Source organism: Podarcis raffonei, chromosome 2, assembly GCF_027172205.1.
Source record: "Podarcis raffonei isolate rPodRaf1 chromosome 2, rPodRaf1.pri, whole genome shotgun sequence".
NCBI classification, from domain to species: Eukaryota; Metazoa; Chordata; class Lepidosauria; order Squamata; family Lacertidae; genus Podarcis; species Podarcis raffonei.
The window spans coordinates 23,465,296-23,487,587 of NC_070603.1; the positions used below are offsets into that span (position 1 = coordinate 23,465,296).

The 22,292-nt window shown below is 40.6% G+C and overlaps 1 protein-coding gene across 2 annotated transcripts; it reads right to left on the bottom strand.

Annotated features, from left to right (window-relative positions):
* Window positions 1-2,081: 2,081 nt before the first annotated feature.
* NOL11 (nucleolar protein 11) lies at window positions 2,082-22,292 on the bottom strand. 2 transcript variants are annotated; one of them, XM_053375337.1, is made up of 18 exons: window positions 22,080-22,292; window positions 20,955-21,068; window positions 19,669-19,725; window positions 17,993-18,138; window positions 17,176-17,233; window positions 16,080-16,221; window positions 14,065-14,262; window positions 13,211-13,287; window positions 11,716-11,839; window positions 11,174-11,271; window positions 9,543-9,620; window positions 7,210-7,394; window positions 6,487-6,612; window positions 5,122-5,349; window positions 4,601-4,679; window positions 3,836-3,928; window positions 2,472-2,579; window positions 2,082-2,236 (listed from the first exon to the last, which is right to left on the bottom strand). In XM_053375337.1, exons 1-18 carry the CDS (start codon window positions 22,215-22,217, stop codon window positions 2,123-2,125), a joined length of 2,163 nt encoding a protein of 720 aa, XP_053231312.1. In that variant the 5' UTR covers window positions 22,218-22,292; the 3' UTR covers window positions 2,082-2,122. The 2 variants fall into 2 exon arrangements, with proteins under 2 accessions (XP_053231312.1, XP_053231313.1); XM_053375338.1 differs by lacking the exons at window positions 17,993-18,138; window positions 22,080-22,292 and having other exon boundaries at window positions 20,955-21,000.

Below are 22,292 nucleotides of genomic sequence, written 5' to 3' on the forward strand. Positions count from 1 at the left end.
AAAACTTTGTTATCCACTCCTTTCAGGAAAAGGCATTGCGTTTTAGTATAATGAGGCCAAACCTTTTGTTCTACCTATCACCAAATTCATTCTGGTGTTGCTATCTTTTCTAAGTGCTTCAACTTGATGCAATGCCTGGGGAAATGGCTATGCTAAAGGACTTTCCATGTTCCAGGCTGCTGTTAAGCTCAGATCCTCATTACTGGAAGACAGCCACCATTCAAAGGAAAGTCTAAGCAGCTCTTCAGAGATCTGAGGTGGTGTCTGTATGGAACATAGGTGTTCTAAATGATATATGAATCACCAAGATCTTCACACTCAACCTCCTTTGGTAATTTATGCAGCAATCAAAGCTTATCAGGTGGAAAATCAGGGACACTTGAAATGCAGAATACGGCCTCCAGCAGAATACAATCTGCAAATTTTGCAGCATTAAAAGCAGGCTAAGTTTTATGATGATTATCTGACAGCTGTACAAGGATTTTGCAGCCTATCAGACTTGCTTTTGTAAGACTGACATTTCCCGATAGCTCTGTTAAGGTACAAACAGTGCTTTTTCTAACTACAGCCATATCTTCTATTGCAAGCTGCAAATGACAAAGCTCATCTGATTTCCATTTTAATTATGAAGGGACTAATTCATGAGTAAACAAGAGACCACAAATCTGTTTTTCTTTGTAGCACCACATTTTAACTCTGATTTGTCGATAAATGCATTTTTAAAGTCGCTTAGGTTTACTGTGATGAACCATTGCCACTAGGCTTTACCACATCATAAACAGAACATTACAGCTCTCCTAACTGTAGAGAATGGTTACCAGAATGCCTGAAGATGATAAAAAGGCACAGAGCACCACAGAACCTTCATCAGCAGCGAGTGGCAGGGAGTTGCAGGCAGGGTACACCTGGCTTCCCAATGTCAATGCCACTGAGAGGGGGAAGGACAAAGGATGGGTGTGTGAAAGATGGCAAGAGCCAATCCAATGCTTCTGCAGCAGGTTTATAAGCAAAAGGACCAGTGGTTGTCTACCTGCATATGGTATTCCCGTTGGGTTGACCCAGTTGATGGAATGCCGAAGACTTAAGTCAAAGCTGTCTTAACACAGCAAACTATTGGAATTTGTGCGCTTTCTGTTCCCAAGTAGTTCACAATACCAGTTCTGGTGTACAGAGCTGAAAATTATGTTTTCAGGAGCATCTTTCCCCCGAGAAGCCCAATAGCTCTTTCCTGGTTTGTTAGGCATGCCCTATTGAACAATGTATCAGCATGGAAGCTTGACCAATTAAGGCATGGACTGAAACTTTTTTTGTAATACTTAGGAGCTAGAGTTATCTCTAAACTGTATTGTGTGTATTATGTATTATGCATGCAGTACAGTGATACCTTGGGTTACATACGCTTCAGGTTACATACTCCGCTAACCCAGAAATATTACCTCGGATTAAGAACTTTGCTTCAGGATGAGAAAACAGAAATCGTGCAGCGGCAGCACAGCAGCAGCAGGAGGCCCCATAAGCTAAAGTGGTGCTTCAGGTTAAGAACAGTTTCAGGTTAAGAACAGACCTCCATAACGAATTAAGTTCTTAACTCGAGGTAACACTGTACTTTCAAGCTACTGACACCATTTACCTACAACGTTTATAATAGGTCTGAACTTTGCTGTTGTAATTTACTTTTCCTGTGTTAGATAGCTTGCAAACAAGTCTACAAGACTGTAAGTGTAAACAAGCTAAGACCTCTTTTAAGAAATGCATGTTGCTTTCCTAATGACACTCTCTTGTGTTTAGTGTATCTTAAAGTGGATCTAAGCTATGGTTTATATATATGTGCATGATATTCAAGTCAGATGTTGTAGTCATAATGTAAGTTACAGCAGCCTCTGCCATCCTGGTGCCCTCCAGATGTCAAAGGCTTCAAATCCCATCTGCCCCAGTCCAAAACATCTGGTAGGCACCAAGTTAGAAAAGACAGCCTTGAAGGGGTATCAGTACAGATCACCAATGAGAAATTTGGTATTAATAAGCTTTTACAAGGTAGAACAGATGAGCCGGAATGCAAAGAGGGAGAAAAATGTCCACAGTAGATTCGTAACAATAATTTTATGAGAAACATGTGCCTTATTCATACAAGTTTCAGAACTTCAATGGAATATAAGCCCACATCATCTGGGTGCTGTATCCTTTGCAAATGCTTCAGGCTTCCTTCAATCTTGTTGAGTTCTGAGTAAAAACGTACCTAAAAGAGGAGGGAAACAAATAAGACTTGTTCGTATTTCCTGCCAGCCCTTTATAAACATTGCTTTTATTCCCACAAGTGACACTACTGTTGCCTTCATGCAAAAGGGCAGCACATGATATCAAACAAAGGATAACATTTGTGGTTTTCAAAAGGAAGCTTGGTTTGGTATCACCACCTATAACGTTCAACCTGTGCTTCTGGTGCTGCAATTTCAAAAGGAAGGGAAACTTACTTGGGCTCTAACAAACTTGTGCAGCTTAGAAAGTAATTCTCTTGCTTCTGGCAACATCACAATAACTGTAAAGTGAGCATCTAGGAGAAGGCATATCCAGTCCATGATCTGAAAATTAAACCAGTGATAGATAAGCGTAAGCTAGTGATACCTCAACCTTCAGCACATGCATGAGAAAGTCAGCACCAATTATTAGACAGAATTCCACTGCCTTATAATTTTATTGAGTGGCATGTGCTCATCCGTGAGCAGAACCAATTTCCTTTTGTGCAATGGGGCTTCTGATTTTAATCTAGCCCTCCATTCCTCCTGCCCCCACTCAAGTTTTCTAAGCAGATTTGGGGGACCTTTTAAAGCTCCTGCACATTTAGGGAGTACGGAAGTTGGTGGGAGGAGAAGCAGGGAAATTCTGTTCATGCAGCCTTCAGATGCAACTCTCTGCACTGAAATGGAAAATAACAATATTCCACAAAAGACAGTCATTTCTGTACAATCATGCATATGATGAAGTGGGTTGTAGTCTACAAAAGCTTATGCCGTTATAGATTTCTTGAAATTGGATTCAATGATGGTCCTACCCAAAATTAATTTCAATAGGGCTAATGGGTAGGACTTAGCTGAGCACAACCCAATGTTTTAAAGGTACCACAAGACTTGCTTAGCTTTTATGCAAAAGACTAACACTCAGGAAATAATTTCTTTATAATATAAAAGCTTCCCTGCCACACTTTTGGCAAGAAATGTACATGCAGCACATTTAAATTTAAAACAATCTTGGCTGCCGAGTGGGAGGGAGTTGAAACTGTCATATTTCAACAATGATTCTGCAAATAACAGTGCGTAATGCAGGCATAGCTAAGCAACTGCTTATAGGAGCAGAATCTCCAAGGCAATCATGAAAGCAAATACTTCCCTGTCTCACTGTATGATTCTATCCCATTGTAAGGGATCCTATCAATGCTATCTTGTCAACTTTCAGATCTGTTTCCCAAACCAAGTTAGCTAGGGCAATAACATCATTCAAAATTGGGAAACAGATCAATACCACATCATGTGTGTTAACAATCCTTCTGTCACTGCACCATAAGCAACTGGAGGAGGGAAGCATATTTTTCTTTAACCATGAAAAAGGGAACCAAGGATCCTATAAAACAATTTCTGCCATAAGAGCCCAAGTCTCACTTTTAGAATAAACATTAATTGAAGACAGTTATGTTTACCATTGGGCTGAAACGGACTCTGAATACACAGAGGAGTGCACATGCAGATCTAGTCCTTTCAATGAAGCAGACATCTAGAGTTGAAACATAGATGCTGATAACTCACAAGAACAATGATGAATTTAATTCCCACCTGCCCCTTACCTGGTTTATCGACAGACAAAATATTACAGGAAGGTCTACAGCAGCCTCTTCATTGCACTTCATGTACAGATACTGCAGATACCGGAGAAATAACTAGGAAGAAAAAAATATTTAAAAGTAGTAGTTCAATTTTAAGTATATACAGTACAGAATTTTTAATATACTTGCAATCGAGTATTCAGTCATTAAAAAAATTAATACTTGTCTCAATTTTCTTTCTACAGCTCAATTCAGGGATCTCACTATATCGCCTATCTATGCTGACTTTTTCCATGCAGAAACAAATATAAAACGCAAAGCAAGCCTGCCTTCCTATATTGATTTCAGATTCAGACATAACAAATCTACATCAGGCCTGTAGCAACTTGCATAGAAGTGAAATAGGTCCTCAGTCTAATCTGACCAATGTCATGCAGTAATTCTACACTCCCTTTCTAATTTGTATAACATATGACAATCTGCGTAAGTGCAGCAAATTTAATCATGAACACATCCTGAAGCTTACACTAACAGTATACCTGAAGTTTAAAACTATCACTACCAGAGGCTGAGGAGGTTCTACAGAACCAGTGTGGGATGAAATATCATTCAGTGGATACTTATCTATTTATCACAGAAATAATCAACATGGATTTAGATATGGATTTCATAACTGAAAAAGTTCATTGATAACTTAATTTCTCTAAAAGCCACAAGATGCTCAAAGAACAAATATGTAATCAACAATGATATCTAGAAACAGTCAAGAGAGGAGTCACTACTTACAATGACTTGCTCAGCTGAGAGATCTTTCAGATGAGGCAAAAGAAATGTCTCACTGTATGCTGAACGAAGAATGGTGTTTCTGCGTAAGATTCAGGTCATAGGGTCAAGGACCAATGTGCATTAAGATTTTTGTTGTATCCCAGCCTACCCCCCAAATTCTTTAAGAGCAACATCTTTGAAAAAGAAAGCATTTTCTTAAAAGGCTAACAAAATAGGTTAGAACTGCAGTCTTCTTTCTGCAAGTTGAAGGGATCCTTCTGCCAAGGAAGGGACCAAGGTTCAACAGAAGCTCTCCGTGAAGGAAGAAGTGGGGGAGGCAGCAAACTGCACCCCACCTTGTTCTCTAGAGCAGTTCTTCAGGGTGCACTGGGGGTGGTGCCGCAAAATACCACCTTCCCATTCCTTCACGATGGTTAAATCTCCAAGAAATGAGGTTCCAACATAGTGGAACAATACGCCACAGGTGCCACATAACCATTCCGCATCTGTAAGAACAACTTTATTTATTGTGCAAAGGATACAGCAACGTTGCCTTCTGTGGTCCAACAGGGCATATTTCTCTTGTGTATGTCATGTGAGATTTCTGAGTTAACGGTGTGTCGCAGATGTCTTCTTCCGGGAGCTCAGAATTGAAGCCATTCTGTATAACTTTAGACTGCGTTCCCATTCTGTTGTTGTGCGCAGTATCAACACAACCTGCTACAGAATCTAAATACACATTCATTTCTTCAAGGCGGTCATCACCAATGCTAGGAAGAAAAAGATAAGTCCCCAGATGCTGATATTAGTTTAAAATGGCATTTTATAAGAAATTTCTGAAATTGACATTTCATAACAACAACATCAATAACTACTATCTGGGATTAAGATGGACAGAAGAACATGCCTTTCCATGCATGTCTAGAGAAGTCTCTACATAAATAGCAACACCCAAGTGGTCCCGGGCCCTAAGGAAGTTAGATTAGCTTCAACCAGAGCCAGGGCCTTTTCAACACTGGCTCCGGCCTGGTGGAACGCTCTGCCTCATGAGACCAGGGCCCTGCAGGATCTGATTTCTTTCCGCAGGGCCTGTAAGACAGAGTTGTTCCGCCTGGCCTTTGGCTTGGAGCCAATTTGATTCCCTCCCCCTCTTTCTTTTTCCTTTTTCCTTTCTCCTCCTGTGATGAGGCTGCATTTTAATATTTTAATGTTTCAATATTTTAATGTTGTATTTTAATCTTGTTTTTAAGTTGTATTCATTCAACTTGTTTTTATTATTGCTTGTTAGACGCCCTGAGCCAGGCCTTGGCTGGGGAGGGCGGGGTATAAATAAAAATTATTATTATTACATTCAATTTGCGTTGATCAATAAATAATAATAATAATTTATTATTTATACCCCACCCATCTGGCTGGGCTTCCCCAGCCACTCTGGGTGGCTTCCAACAAAGTATTAAAATACAGTGGTCTGTTAAACATTAAAAGCTTCCCTAAACAGGGCTGCCTTCAGCCTCCCATAACACAACATCCCATAATACACAAAATTGCATTTTAGAGATGACTGCGCATTTGGAGAATGCCTAAAGCCATCAGGTAGTTAATTTACTCTCCCTGATTTCATATACTAACCTTTTCTGACTGCAGTCAATTAAAAGGAAGAAGATTCAGCATTTTCTAAATGAAAATTTCTCTAAAACAATGGAAATCTCATCTGATAAATGCAATGGAGTCCATTATGAACAACTCTCATACACAAGGGAATTAAATAGGGTAAAATACATGTCATTTCTACTTCTTGCCAAAGTGGAAGGCTAGTGTTCATACACCATGATGTCTCTGAAGTACTTCAAAGCAAACTATTGCAAGCATGATCAATGAAAATGTAGGATAAATTGCTTGATACTGACCTCAGGAAAGTCCTCAGGCAAGCACAGGTAATTGCTTCAGGGATGTCAGGAAATTGCTGGAGACATAGTTGTAACAAGTGTACATCTGTTTTCTCCAAGGCAACTGCCATTAGATCTGGGCACATACTTGAACAAAAGGGTAAACAGTTACATCTCCGGATATAATTGCAATTAGTTAAATATTAACTTTTATCCACAAAAATATTTCAGGTTTCTTGGAGCACCAGAGGTTCACAAGAAATCAGTTTCTGATAAGCCACTATTCTCAAAGTTCCTGAAGGATCCCAGTTCCTTAAATTTCATTATAAAATAAGAGGGACGCGGCTGGAACTGTGGTCCAAACCACCAAGCCTCTTGGGCTTGCCAATCAGAAGGTTGGTGGTTCAAATCCCCACGACGGGGTGAGCCTCCATTGCTCTGTCCCAGCTTCTGCCAACCTAGCAGTTTGAAAACACGCCAGTGCAAGTAGATAAACAGGTACCACTGTGGCGGAAAGGTAAATGGCGTTTCTGTGAGCTCTGGCTTCCGTCATGGTGTTTCCGTTGCACCAGAAGCAGTTTAGTCATGTTGGCCACATGACCCAGAAAGCTGTCTGTGGACAAACGCCAGCTCCCTTGGCCTGAAGCAAGATGAGTGCGGCACCCCATAGTCGCCTTTGACTGGACTTAACCGTTCAGGGTTCCTTTACCTTTTTAGCTTATTATAAAATAAATACTAGCTCACCTGTAAGAGAGGCCTTGTGTCTGGATAATTTGCACCAGGCAATTCTGAGGGTAAAATGAGGACTCTCTTTTACACCTGTTCACAAGAGCAGATAGTACGCATCCAACTGATGCTTGAAAGTCTGGTATCTGAGTACTGGAGAAAAATGTCTTCAGCTTTTCTTCAATTACATTCTGAGAAGAATCCTGAAAGAGAGTATTTTGTTCAACAGTCCCAGAAAATCAGCTTTAACTAGCCAAAGTAATTAAAAGTAATCTTGGTTGCCCTATGAGTTTTAATCCATTAACTGTGCAATCCTACACATAACTACTCAGAAGTCAATCCCGTTAAGTTCAATGAGTCTTACTCTCATGTGAATGCATAAGATTGCAGCCGAAACCTGCATGAGAATGTTTTGTAAGAAACAAAAACACTGTCTTTAGATGCCTGGATGTGTCACAGCTGCCACCATATTAGAAAAGGCATTTCAGAGAGTTCTTTCTGGTGATGGTGGCAAGGAATGCCGTGGTATATGGGTGGAGGAGGGGATGAGAAAACCTCCCTACATGAGCCTTCCCCTGCCCTTACAGTACTCAGGCTCTAAATCATAAGATTTTTCAGCAATACTGTCTTAACATGAATGAAAACACTACTAGAACATTGGATTCAATAGCAAACATTTGCATCTGCTTTAATTTTTAAATGGAAACTTTTTGATAAGCATTGCCCCCTGGTTGGGAGAACTACCAGGAACATAAGAGCCAGCTCCTAGGGGCCGTGGGGGCTTCGGCCCCCACAATATTAGTGGGGGCTGGGCCTCAACAAAGTTGATGAGCATTTCCTTTCAAATGGTATGTGTGCTCTGCATCATGTGATCAATTATGCAGGACGGGGCTTACCTGGGCCCCACAATATTTATTCAAGTTGGCACCCCTGACCAGGAACTTCTGGAGGGTACCATGTTGGGTCAAGGTTTCAGTTGTTATTTCAGTTTAGCAGAGGGGAATGAAAATTGCTGATCTAGTTCAGTCACATATTTACATTGCTAAAAAGCACAGCAAACCAGGTTTAGTTTTGCTAAAGTTGAAAGATGGGAGTATAAACCATGGTTTATTAACTCACTGTCTGGTTATTGAAACCCTGCCCAACAGCTTAACTATAGTTTGTTTACTGCCAACAAACCATGCTCTGAAGGTATGGTTTGCTGCTGGTTTATGAACTCTGGTTTGTTTCAACTGCGGCATGGAGTTATATGATTTGTTTGGCACCCCAGCCCTGATGCTCATCAAGCTACAAAAGGCATGAGGGAAGAGGAGCTGGAAAACAAACTATTGTTTGTTTGATCAGCGGTGAGACGATTCATTGGTTTGGTCTGCACGTTATACCGACATGTGGCTTCATGTGAATGAGCAGCCATGTGGGTACTTGGAGCAAACAAAAGTAGCTGCCTCCCTCTTCTCCCATTCCTGTCCTACATAAATGAAGTTATAAGCAAGATAATGGAAGCAGCGGCGGAGCAGGCCAATCAGGCACCTGGGACGGCGTGCATGTCCTGCACCTGTGGAGCAGGACCAGCTGCCCATGGGGCGAGACCAGCCGGGGCAGGGCGCTCCTTGGGGCCTCCGAGGAGTCTGCCTGCCCCCTGCCACTCAGCCACCCTACAGCTAAGGGGGGAAGCAGTGGGCGGACCGTTTGGGGCAGCCTGGAGTCTGCTGGCGCAGAAGCCACCGCGTCACCCCCAGGAGAGATGTGTGGCTCGGGCGTTCTGCAGGCCCAAGGTGAGTGTCGCCCAGCATTTTGTCACCCCCCTCAGTGTTGACACCTGGGGCACCCCCCCTCCGCCCCTGAATGCAAGCTCTGTTAGAATAAATTTTATGTAAAATCTCCAATTCTACTTTGTAAATACAGCTCTTTATTTCAGTGGGATTCTAGCTTTGCCATATAATTACTTGGCTGATAAAACCCCACAAAGGTGTCCAATTGCTCTCACAATATCAACCAACAGTTACCGTAACACTTGAAGGACCAATATTTTAAATTTGGTTTCATCACAGTGCTTAATCACAGTGATCTGAGCTGTGTACAAGAGACCCAATTTGGTAAGACTTAAAACAAGTTCAAACTGAAAGTCAGAGTTCAATTTAAAAGTCTGATGGAAAAAAGAAATTTGCCAATTTCTTTTTAAAGAAGTTAGTATACATATTTTTTAATATTGTGCATCTGTATATCATATTTCCTGATACCATTTTTTCTAGTTAAAGCATAAGTGATATCTTGTTCTCTACCCAAACACTCCACCTTTCCTAAGTGTTTTTCTTATGGGTGTGGTATAAATAATAAATTATTATATTTACCTTGATAATTAAAAGCAGCTGTTCCATTGTCAGAGTCTCCAGTTGAGTTTTTGCATCCATGCTCTTTCTTGACCTCAACTGCAAGTATTTAAACATGCAAAGTAAGATTCTTTGAGAATTAAAGTTCCATGACAGTTAAAGAAAAAGAACAGCCAATGGTAACACGTATCCTGGACCAATTACAACTAGTTTTAGAAATTCTGCCAGCAGATTCAATTCACTGGTAGTTATACTCTCTTTTGATCATCAAAACAAAAATGTTTTAAGGACAAAACAGGTTAATAATTTAATAAAGGAAAGAGATATGCAAGCATCAGTTTTGATCTTTTTAGAAGAGGTAGAGAGAGAAATCCAAGATTATGAAAAATATTTCAATATGCAGATTTTAGCACATGATCTTTGTTCCTGCCGAGAGCCACAATTTCTAAAGGACAATTTGTCTAAGGTCACCTTCTAGCAGTGGGTGGTGGTAGAGTTAAAAAAATGTTCTGGATTAACTAATCCAGAATAAAGAGCACCCTGTTTCAGTAGTGAATTAGATTTCCCAATCCTATGCAAGTCTGCCTTGCAGTTCACCCAAACTTAAGTAAGAAAGATATATTTTTTTTAGTACAATGGTCCAATACACCTAATTTTCTGGAAAGCATTTATTAGTAATTCCTTTTTTACTTTAATATGACATACATGCTTACCAATTTGTTTGCTGGCAGCTAGGAATATCTTTTCTGAAGTCATAAATCCGCAGATATTTTTTAAAAAAATATTTTTAATCAAAATAAATAGGGATGGGTCTGCAACTTGATGACCCACTGTCAAACCACCATGTTTGTAAAATGGGGGGGGGGGGAGGAAGCAAATGGAATAGGAATTTTTTACTGATTCTTCCTGTAGAGCCCCATGGAGCTGCCTGAACAGCTGTTCCACAGGGTTGGAGGATCCTCTGGAATAGTGTAATGAGTTTAGAGGAACGTTGGGCAAAATATTCCTGCACTGAAGGGGGTTGGACTAGATGACCCCCGTGATCTCTTGCAACTCTACATTCTATGATTCTATGGCACCGAAGGGGGAAATAGGTGATTAGTGCACCCTGCTAGAGCTTGATCCCCCCTAGTACAATTTAGCAAATGCTTTCAGGACTAATATTCCCCCCCCCCCCGAAACAAGGTAACTATTTAAGATCAATTTGTAATCAAGTGATGTGAAAAGTTATTCATGACTATAAAATCAAACTGCAAAAGCTTAATCTGGATTAAACCCCAAGTATTCAAGTGAAAATCTTCCAAAAACCAAAGAGTGGACTGACATTTCCCAATTTCAACTGTAACCATTATGCAGATCAGAGAGGTTAAACTTCATCGTTAAAAGCTGGACTACAATTCCCTTAAATTCAATAGCTGAGTTTCTTTTCGTAATGATTGGAACTCCCTGCTTTGCATTGCCTATTAACATTCTGGCTGTATTGCACAGAAACCAAGGATACTTAAGGAATTTTGGTATCTTGTGCGGATTCTTAAAAATGGTATGCCTTTTTGTTGAAAATGCTATTTTATCCATCTATCTAAAGAGTTTAATAAATAGTGAAATGGATATAGCAAAAGGAAGATTGAATAGTGACTATGAAACCAACATACCAGCCTATTAGATTCACACTTAGCAGGCTGATCTGGCTTTGCACCTATCAGATCATCTTCTTGAAGCATGTTCCAATCTGCAGGTATAATCTTCATTTCTGGAAAAAGTAATATAGATTATCATATTAAAGAGTGAAACCTATTATTGTTATGCACAAATGACCAAAGAAAGATTTCTATAAAAATTATACCGGACAAGAACTTGGCTTTTGTAATGCGTGGGTTTGGATGTCAAAATAAGCTATTGTTATGAGTTTACCATATTGAATGTCTAACTGAATTTAATCATAATAAATTAAGGTAAAGCATAAACACTAAATATACTTTTCAACATACCATCTAAAATCCACAGAGAATTGGACAATACAAATGAGAGTATTTGTGAATATTAAAATCCAATTTGTAAACTGAAAAATCTTAGTACAATGCCTTCTAATAGGATAAGCAGCTTAAGATGGGCATTTTTTACATGTAGTTTTCTAAAGGCATTTCCAAAAGAGGATTATGTGAATGTAAATATAAGCTTTATAATTAAGCCCTACCTGATGTTTGTGTATCCTTAACTTTCCCAACAGCAGCAGCCAAGGAAGATGTTTCACACTTATACAATATTACTGTTAATTCGTTACCATGTGTTATGAAGAGTTTGTCTCCGTAACACCAACACTAGGAAACATTAAATACAAATAATTAGCAAGTAGAAAGTGAAATAACGCAGTATACTCACAACACAAACACTCTCTTAAATGCTACAGATCTTTTCAGCTTTCTAATTTCTTCTGAAAGGTAACAGTTTTGTCATCTATATATACCTGCAGCCCTGCAATAACTGAGCAATGGGGCACACTTACAAAGATTTACTCTTATTGCTAGATCTGTAGAAGATTAATTGCAAACTACTGATCAATTTAGGTACGTGGGTGGCACTGTGGTCTAAACCACTGAGCCTCTTGGGCTTGCCGATCAGAAGGTCGGCAGTTCGAATCCCCGTAACCGTTGCTCAGTCTCAGCTCCTGCCAACCTAGCAGTTCAAAAACATGCCAAAAAGTCCAAGTAGATAAATAGGTACCACTCTGGCGGGAAGGTAAACGGCATTTCCATGCGCTGCTCCGGTTTCGGTGTTCCGTTGCGCCAGAAGCAGCTTAGTCATGCTGGCCACATGACCCAGAAAAAATTGTCTGTGGACAAATGCTGCCTCCCTCGGCCAGTAAAGCGAGATGAGCACCACAACCCCAGAGTTGTCTGCGACTAGACTTAACTGTCAGTGGTGCTTTACCTTTACTGATCAATTTACACAACCAACACCCTTCAAAGAGATCTGTGATGAGCTTAGAAATATCCAGTGATCTGGATCAGTCAGTCTCCAATTCAAAAAGTGACAATGGCTCTTGAATGAGTTTTGCACATGCACTGAAGCAGCTGGGCTTGCACTGCATTCACATATATGCTCTTCAAAGATTGCTGCACCCCTTATGCACCCAATGGATCAGTGCACTCTGCAGGACATCTAATATGTGCACTGAAAAACAGGGAATGTTTTAAAATCTGACTAATACCCTTTTTCAGCATTCTTTTTTTCATATTTCATACGTTCTGTTCAAGGTTTTCCATTGCAAACTAGCTAAGTAAAGGTAAAGGGACCCCTGACCATTAGGTCCAGTCGTGGCCGACTCTGGGGTTGCGGCGCTCATCTTGCTTTATTGGCCGAGGGAGCCGGCCTACAGCTTCCGGGTCATGTGGCCAGCAGGACTAAGCCACTTCTGGTGAACCAGAGCAGCGCACGGAAACACCGTTTACCTTCCCGCCAGAGCGGTACCTATTTATCTACTTGCACTTCGACGTGCTTTTGAACTGCTAGGTTGGCAGGAGCAGGGACCGAGCAACGGGAGCTCACCCCGTTGCGGGGATTCAAACTGCCAGCCTTCTGATCGGCAAGTCCTAGGCTCTGTGGTTTAACCCACAGCACCACCCGCGTCCGTAAACTAGCTACAAGTGTATTAAAATGAAAATGGATTGATCACATTGATCACAACTTACTTGTCCAGTGGTTCCCCGTGGTAATTCCTTTAAAGCCTGTAATGTTTGAAATTTTATATTCCATATGGAAAAGCAATCTACAAATAGGAAAAACAAGAGTACCATTTGCAAAGCTTTCAGTTATGAATGCTGCCTGCAAATTGAGTAAGATAACTTTGGCAACGTGCCCTACAAAGTAATTAACATACCCAAAACCATCCTGTCAAACATTGCCAAAGTAAGTCTCAATTCATAATCAGAGTCATTACTAATCTCTTACAAAAACAGTTCAACAAATCTATTTCTGAGAAAGTGAAGCTTCAGTTGTATAATTAATCACTCTACCATGTATGGTTTAACAGATCAATAACAATCAACTGTACAGGCAACTCCCATTTTGCTAGTGTTCCATGAACATTTGCACCATTTTCAGACCCAGAAGAGGGCCTAACCGGGTGGGCTTATGCACATGATGACCCGGAATGCAACCCCCATGCAAAGTGGGAGTTGCCTGTATATCTTTCTCTGCTGTCTTTCCTTGCTCTTCTTTCTTACGCATCTGCATTTTTAGATTAGCTGTCTGCAGACCAGACACCTGTTGCTTTTTATTCTACATTTTATGTTGCATGATAGCCCTCCAGATGTTGTTGGATTCCAACTCCTATTAATCCCAGGCAGCACAACCAGTGGGAGTTGCAGTCAATAAGTATCTGGCAGGCACCAGGCTGTTGTACAGAATCTTGACTTTAGGTGCTCAATATTTGTTTAATGTTTATTTAAGAGTGCTTCTTGGATGTTTCCTTCCTGTTTACAGTCAACAAATTAAGCAGAATAGATTTAGTCCAGCTGCTGCATTTTGAAGCGATTTACGTTACCTTTAACGCGGCCATCTGGGGAATCCAAACATCCTGTTATGGCAATATGATCTTTATCGAGAATAGCAATTGAAGTGCTTTTTAAAATACTGCCGGATACTAGAAGTCTGATCAGAAGAGACTTTTGTAAAAATTGCTCTTCTTCAGAGCCACTCTGTTGCAGGGGCACCAGAACCTTATACACACATCCGTTGGAATCTGTAAGAATAGAAATCAGTTACATGATAGTTAAGAATTAATAAATACTAGTTGACATACACAAATCATCACAGTAAAAGACAGGGCATCACTTAAGAGGAGGCATGGTTCGGAATGGTTCCATTTCTGTCAGCTGCTTCCATGGAGGTCCTGTGTCGCCCATGCATACCAGCCACAATTGCCAAAAATCCCCCAAGGAGTTAATGCATGCACATTGCCTGCCAGATAATTTTAATGCGTTGGGGAAGCCTCCTTCCCTGCGACTTCTGTTCACAGCTACATACTCTGTTATCAATGGACTACTGTCTGTCCAGTTTCTACATACCATCCTCAACTAAAGGCTTTATGATTGCATAGGTACCCCAAACTAAGAAACAGTCTTAGGTTTTTGACCTTTAATACAGCAATCCCATTCGGATACAACAGCATGATATGGTTTGGCAATTACAAGTGTGACAATTACAAGTGTGATTTACTGCATGTACTGCACTAAAGGAAAATGTTATGAAAATGATATACAGATGGTATATCACACCAGTAAAACTTGCAAAAATGTACAAAACATGTAAGAAGTGTTGGAAATGTAAAGAAAAAGATGGTACATTTTATCATATGTGATGGGAATGTAAGAAAGTGAAAAGCTTCTGGGAGTTGATATATAATGAGTTGAAAAAAATGTTGAAATATACATTTGTCAAGAAACCAGAGGCCTTTCTTTTAGGAATTGTTGGCAATGAAATAAATAGAAAGGACCACAAACTTTTCAAATATGCAGTAACAGCGGCAAGAATATTACTGGCCCAGAAATGGAAACAAGAACAAATACCAACGTTGGAGGAGTGGAGAATGAAGCTGATGGACTATGCAGAACTTGATAAACTGACTGGGAAGATCAGATATCTACGAGATCAAAAGTTCATCGAGGACTGGGGAAAATTAGTTGAATACTGGGAATGTATAAGTGATAATGCAATAACGCTAGTGGCATTCAGAGAAGCTCTGTAACAGAATAAGAAATATTGTAAAAAGGCAAAATAGAAGTGGGGGGTAGGTATAAAGGCAATAGTAAAATTTGGAAATGTGTAATTAAAGAAGTTTGAATTTGGATGATTGGCAGAGAAGCCAAAGGAAGTAAAAAATGGAAAATTTAACAGAAATTGTAATGTGGATTGAATGTATGGAAAATTAATAAAATATAATTTAAAAAAAAAGACAATTACAAGTGTGCAAAGGCTTAGCAATTCTGGCAAGTGGTTAAAACAGCAAATAATGTTATCATAAATACAGTGGTACCTCAGGTTACATACGCTTCAGGTTACAGAGTCCGCTAACCCAGAAATAGTGCTTCAGGTTAAGAACTTTGCTTCAGGATGAGAACAGAAATCGTGCTCCGGCGGCGCGGCAGCAGCAGGAGGCCCCATTAGCTAAAGTGGTGCTTCAGGTTAAGAACAGTTTCGGGTTAAGTATGGACCTCCGGAACGAATTAAGTACTTAACCTGAGGTACCACTGTACAGAAAAACTGTAACCTTATAACCCCCTCCCATTTAGTGGGAAGAGGCAGCATTTGGCCCCGAGTTCATGTTTGTACATTACATCTGAATGCAGTCTCAGTGTACTGAATTTGTAAATATGCATAAATGTCTATGCTCCTCACAGAAGTATACAATTATACTGTTAAGAACTATTAACTACTATGCCTGTTTATGCAACATTTAATTGCAAAAGACTGATTGGAAATAACATGATGCTTGCTCTTCTGCGCTTTATCAAGGCAGGGTTCCCCTCCTGTACAATTAGAATATACCTTAATACTTACACAAGCAAAGCAACGTGACAACTTTGTTTTTCAAGTATGCTGCAAAACCCAGCGGTGTGGCTGACTCGCCACCTTGTTCCAGTTTAAACTTCTGAAGGATGCATGGATTACACTGCTGAACATATATGAAGCAATTCCCATCCTGAAGAAAAAGAGTGGCCTTCTTTCATTTCCCAGATAACCAGGTTCATTAAAAAGACATTGCAGCTAGACAGAAGAAATTAACTATATCATATACCCAAGAGATATTTGGGCCCCCCAAAAAACATTTGTAATGGTAATTCCCCACAAATCATTGTGTAGCTGTGATTTAAGTGAAAAAGCAAAGACTGTGTAATACCAGCAAGTTACAGTGAACAAATGCCTGTGCAATAGTATGCTTGCACCATTAAGTTTGAGGATTCCTCTTACAAGAAAGTATTCCCCATTCCCTACAAAGCAGGACTTTCTAAAGCACAATGAAATAGGAGTTTCTTGTTGTTCATTCTGGACAACCTATTGTACTGCAATATTGAAATAAATAAGTTTTTTTCTGAGTTTGAGAATGATTCATTGCTCATCCTGTCCAAACCGTCCCAAGAACTGCAAATAAAAACTGCACCACAGAAGCATTGCATCTGTATTAATCTTCTACTGCATAGTAACATTTCCATAGTGGATCATATGAAGAGGCTTAATTCTTAGTAGGCCTGAGCAATCCTTCCATCAGTCACTGTATGTTTTTATTATTATTATTTCTGTGGAGTACATATGCACAATGCACATATGTCAGGATTCAGTTATGTGTGACCATTGCTACTACAAGCTTGTTCAACTTAAATAACTTTAAAATGCTTATCATGGAAAATAAATCTAAATATTTATATTTCAGTTTCCAAGGTTGGAAATATCTGTTAGAGCACCTTTGTTGGGGAGACAGAGGTACCCAAATTTAAGCATGTAAGTAGCCCCCTGCAGTAGAAGATTCTTATTCAAGTGTTAAGACTGATTCTGCATCAACAAATAAGATAGTCAACAATATGCCACACCTGTGACTTAAACACGAAAATGTACTTTTAAGTTGTTGCATCACTACTTTACAATATTTATCACTTACCTGCTCAGTAATAAATGTAACAACAGGATGTCCAACGTCCAAGAAAGCATCACTCCATCTAAAAATAAGTTATATTATTAATGCAGGGCAATTAAAATTAAAAACATGGCCACAAAGAATATTTAATACAATGGCCTACTTTGCACACTACGGTAAGCCAAACTATTGCTTACTAGGACCATGCAAATATGCTTCTGCTTCTCTGTGGCTTCTTTAGGTCTCATGTGGCATCTAAGCGAAACCAAGGATAGTGGTTGAGCTCACTTCTCCAAGATCAAAAATTGGCTACAGCTTGTTATCAAAGAGAGAGCTTAACCACAATCCTGGGTTCAGACAACACACTAACCCAAGCATAGCTTCTGCACCAGAGAGAGCTTATAAGAACCAGGGAGTAGCAAAGCAGGTGTGAACATCTCCCTCGCAGTCCGTACATTCATGCTAAGCCATGGTTTGGTCTAGCATTGCATGCTAACATGGTTATTATTTGAAATAAGGTTCACAGCCAATACAACACAACTATGAGTGTAAAGTATGATGCAAATTTGAATGTATGAAGTTATCCGTCATGCTTTGCACTATCCCCTTTTTGGGGAGTAAATAGAGAGCCTTTATTCACCATATTCCTTAGTTCCCAAGCCTACTTAAGAAACTTTAATTGTTCACCTGCAGGAAGAATGAACTGAATAAGGCATTACAAAGAAACAAGGTGATGGGTAGCTCTGGTACCAGAGTGAGGTTAAGGGATTCAGAGAGACCCAGCACCAAATCTATAGCTTAATTTTTGAATTGGAAAGCTTGCGTTAACTGTGGCACTCACCTAATAACTTCGTCTGAAACAACGCTTTCAATTTCTTGCTGAGGGGCTGTGAGTAAAGCATCTAAACTCTTGACAGCACCACCTTTGAACAGGACCAGGGGTTCGGTATCAGGCAGAGAATGTATCCGATACACATCTGCTGACAACTGCAAAATAAACTCTTAACTTTAGTCTGGAATATAAATGTGCAATATAAACGGTAACAAAAGTGCAGGTATCTTTGTAATACCATACTTTTCCGTCTATAAGACGCCCCCTATTTTTGGGGACTAAAATTACAGAAAATGGGGGGAGATGGCAAAAAGTTGTTGAGCTTTTTTTTGCGGAGGATTGCCCAGGGTTATTTTAGGGGAAATGCCGAAAAATTATCACCCACACGCATAGAATATTCCGCCTCCCGTCTGTCCCCTCACCAGCTGAAGCTGCCAATCGCCCGCCCAATTGCAGCAGCAGCCACTCAACACCACCCATTGACACAGCAACCAATAACACACACAATAGTTGCTGACAGCCGCGGCAGCAACCAATCAAATGTCCGCCCTATGTGCTACCCATGTATATGATGACACCCACTTTTTAGCATGATTTTTAAGGGGGGAAAGCTAGTCTTATGCACGGTAAAGTATGGTAAATGTTAATAAATATTGCAATGTTCAGCAAAAAATTATATTCACTCTAGCTGGCCTCAAAAAGTTGATTGCTCCAGGTACTGGTATGAGCAATGGAATGAGTTGCAACTGAATTACAGATCTAAATATTACTAGGTATGCTTGTCTGGGGGTTTTCCTGACAATTCACAGCAGATATGGGAGAAGAATTGGAGCAGGGTAGGTCCACTGTGCTAGCAGAAACTCCTGTGCTAGTTTCCACAAGGGTGCTGAGTTAGTTAAATCTGGACTCTTGTCATTTGCTATTTACACCTTTGAAGACGGGTACGGTACAGTAAAAACAACTGTAACAGCTGGGAAATTCTGCAGCAACTCAGTGACAGCATCTGCATTACTATTCTGACACTGAAATATAACTCTTTCAGCAAAGCAAGATTGGTTATGCCCAAAGAGAAAAGAAAACCCCAAAAGGTCATTACTCAGTTGAATATTTTGATGATTCACAAAAATCCAAGTCTAGATATTGAAAGCACAGATACTAACTAAAGTGACTGCATAGCTTCTACTGTGCAATAGTAGTTATTAGCCCTAGGTGGAAGGACTGTTTCAACAATTTGCAAAAGGTCCTCTATCTTACTAAGGCGGGAAGGAGAAAGGACAGGTGAAATATAGTGTTCTAGAAAGACACAATTATTTTATTTTTCAGTGCAATCCAGACTTCAGATGGGCAGAGTTCTGCTCACATGGCATTTCCCTACAATAAGAGGTGACAATATTCACCTGCAGCCCCAACATCATCTGCCATGCCATTCCAGGTTCTCTCCTGAACCTGCGGAACAGCTTGTCCAGAGGTGCTTATCAGTGAAAATCTCCTTCCTTGCTCCACTTGGTACCCCTGCCAGATCACAGATAGGGAAGGACCGCTTTGGTTTGCAGAAGAACCTTTCTGGAGCCAACCCATAATTTGCAAGGCTGGTGTTAACATATAGAGAACTCATGCCATCAACTGATTGCACAAGGTAATTACCATGCTCTAAAACAATTTTATTACAAGTTATCAGCACTTACCGTTGCTTTAAAGGCTTTATCCAAGTTACTGTCATCTTCCTTCCATATCTGTAAAACCTTTTGAAAAAACCATCATTTTAAAAAGGCGTAATATCTATTTGCAAAGTATTACCTCAAAGCTCGACTAGACAAGCAATTCAGGTTAGGATATTTAAGATACACTAGTTTTTATGGTCTGTGATATTGTTGTAAATAAAAATATGCCCTTTTCCCTTATGGGGTATCCAAGAGCCCATAGAGTCCTTACATAGGTTCCCTATTGGTAGGAGAAAATAACAGAGGCCAACCAGAGAATATTGAGAAGCAAAGCAGCTAGTAAGCTTGATCTTTATTGATCTATTGCAACAGGGTACTCCCCTCACACGCAGGAGAGGAAGAGGACCCCCAAAAATGCTGTGCAAGGGCTTATAAAGACTTTTGAAATTCCCATCCTCTAGATCAAGACCACCCCCAGAAACATTATGCATTCATCACAGAAGGGGTGTAACCTAAGACCACCCCTCAGATAAGGTGGTCTAAAACAGAACTTTTGCATGTTCTTTTCTCCTGTCGCTTTGTTTATTTCCTGTCTGGCAGGTTACTTGATTGGATTTCTTGGGGAGCCTGGGCAGTCTTTTGTAATGATAAGGCTCACACCCTTATTCAAACACAGATTAAGACAGGATTTGTGAAGGAAGAGACAATGGGGAGGCTTTTCCATTTTGACCATGCAGAGAAACATTTGCTCAGTTTAGGAATCAAAATGGTTCCAGGTTGGCTTTCCTGTGCTGATCTATGTACGTGTGGTTATGAACGTTGCCATATATCTAAGACCATAAAATTCCTATCACAATATACACACAGCCAGGATTTCCAAAATAGATGAGTGTGCACTCACGTATGTGTGTGAATGCTGCAGAGAGGACAACTACGACAGACCCATGCCAGTCTCTTGATATGTGCAGAATTTGCAAATGTAAACCTAAAAAATCCAATTGGCTTCTGCAATGTACATTTAATGCATTTTTGTTTCTATGGAAATAAATCCTACTGATTTTGACTGAAATATCGTGAGGCTCAGTTCCCCATCAGAAATCAGTTATTGCACACTAAAAATACGAACAAGTTTTCATCCACATTAGCATGCAGTTTCAAAACAGACTGATTAAACATGAATTGTTTTGCCTACTACAACTTCTATAAAGGAAGTTTTTTAAAAGACCACCATGGCTTCAATAAAACTATACCAAATGCAACAATTTCCCACATAACTACAGTCAAATGCTTGCCTTAATAAGAAATCATACCTTATCATCATGGACAATAATGAACTCCCCTGTTTCAGCATTGCACACAGCAGGGCATGTAATTGTTTGACCTTGTTTGACTGACCAGCAACCCAGTGGTTTTTGATCTGAAACCTAAAAAAAATCCAACTTATCAACTGTTAAGACACTAAATCCTTAGCATGTTATTAAGATGCACACAAGAAAATTTCAATTTGCTATTGCTCTGTGTATTTAAAAGAGCTGAAACCCCATAAGCACATGGCCTATAGTTTTATAAACAATTCTAGAAAATGATAAATCCTTCTACAGAACTATACAGCAGGGTGCTTTTTCCAACTATGATTTATGGCAGTTCTTCCAAGCTGGTATGCACACTCCTTCATATGCTTGTATGCACTTTCTCAAATTGCAAGAAAATGCATACAAACATAAGGAGAAGTGCACACACCAGCTTGGGAGAACCCCTATAAATCATAGTTGCAAGAAGGATCCTACTGTATAAGGATTGATCTTTTCCTATACTGTAATTGTTTATAAAACTGTAGGGCAGACATTGGCAAACTTGGCCCTCCAGATGTTTTGGGACTACAACTCCCATCACCCCTAGGTAACAGGACCAGTGGTCAGGGATTATGGGAGTTGTAGTCCCAAAAACATCTGGAGGGCCAAGTTTGCCTATGCCTGCTTTAGGGCATGTGCTTGTGGGGATTCAGCTCTTTTAAATACACAGAGCCGTAGCAAATTGAGATTTTCTTGAGAGAGAATTCTAGGGATTGCAGAAAGAGACCCAAGTCTTTTCCTATGTCATCTTGTTGTTGTTAATATCCGTCTGTCCTGCGGAACAAGGGAAGAGGGAACCTTTGGAGGTGAAGGCGAAACTGCAGGAAGGTTGCCCTCGCTTTTGCCATCGTTCCTGCCATCCAATACTGCGGGGGATGCCGGGGACTCGAACCCGGGGGAACCTTCTGCGCGCAAAAGAAACGACCGGGTGCGCAGGGGTCCTCGCCACTAGGCCCCCCTCTTTTGCGACTATTCCTAGGGATCGTGCCTGAGGGACTTGAAACAAGACATGGGGAAAGCGGCAAAGGGCTCGCATCCCCTCCCGACCGCCCCCCGTTTCTCCTCTCCTCAAGGAGTCTTTACCTTATACAGCGTCACCGTCCGGCCTCGGTCCGTGAGCAGCACCCGGTCCGCATCCTGCTCCAGGCCCAGCGGCCCCTGAGAGGGGACCCCGGCTCCCGCCAAAGGGCACAGCGCGAACTCCTCACAGAAGGCCGCCATCTTGAGGGCCACGCGAGACGAGAAGGGCGGGAGTGCGCCTGCGCCCACAGGACGGCGGCGGCGGCGGCCTCCACC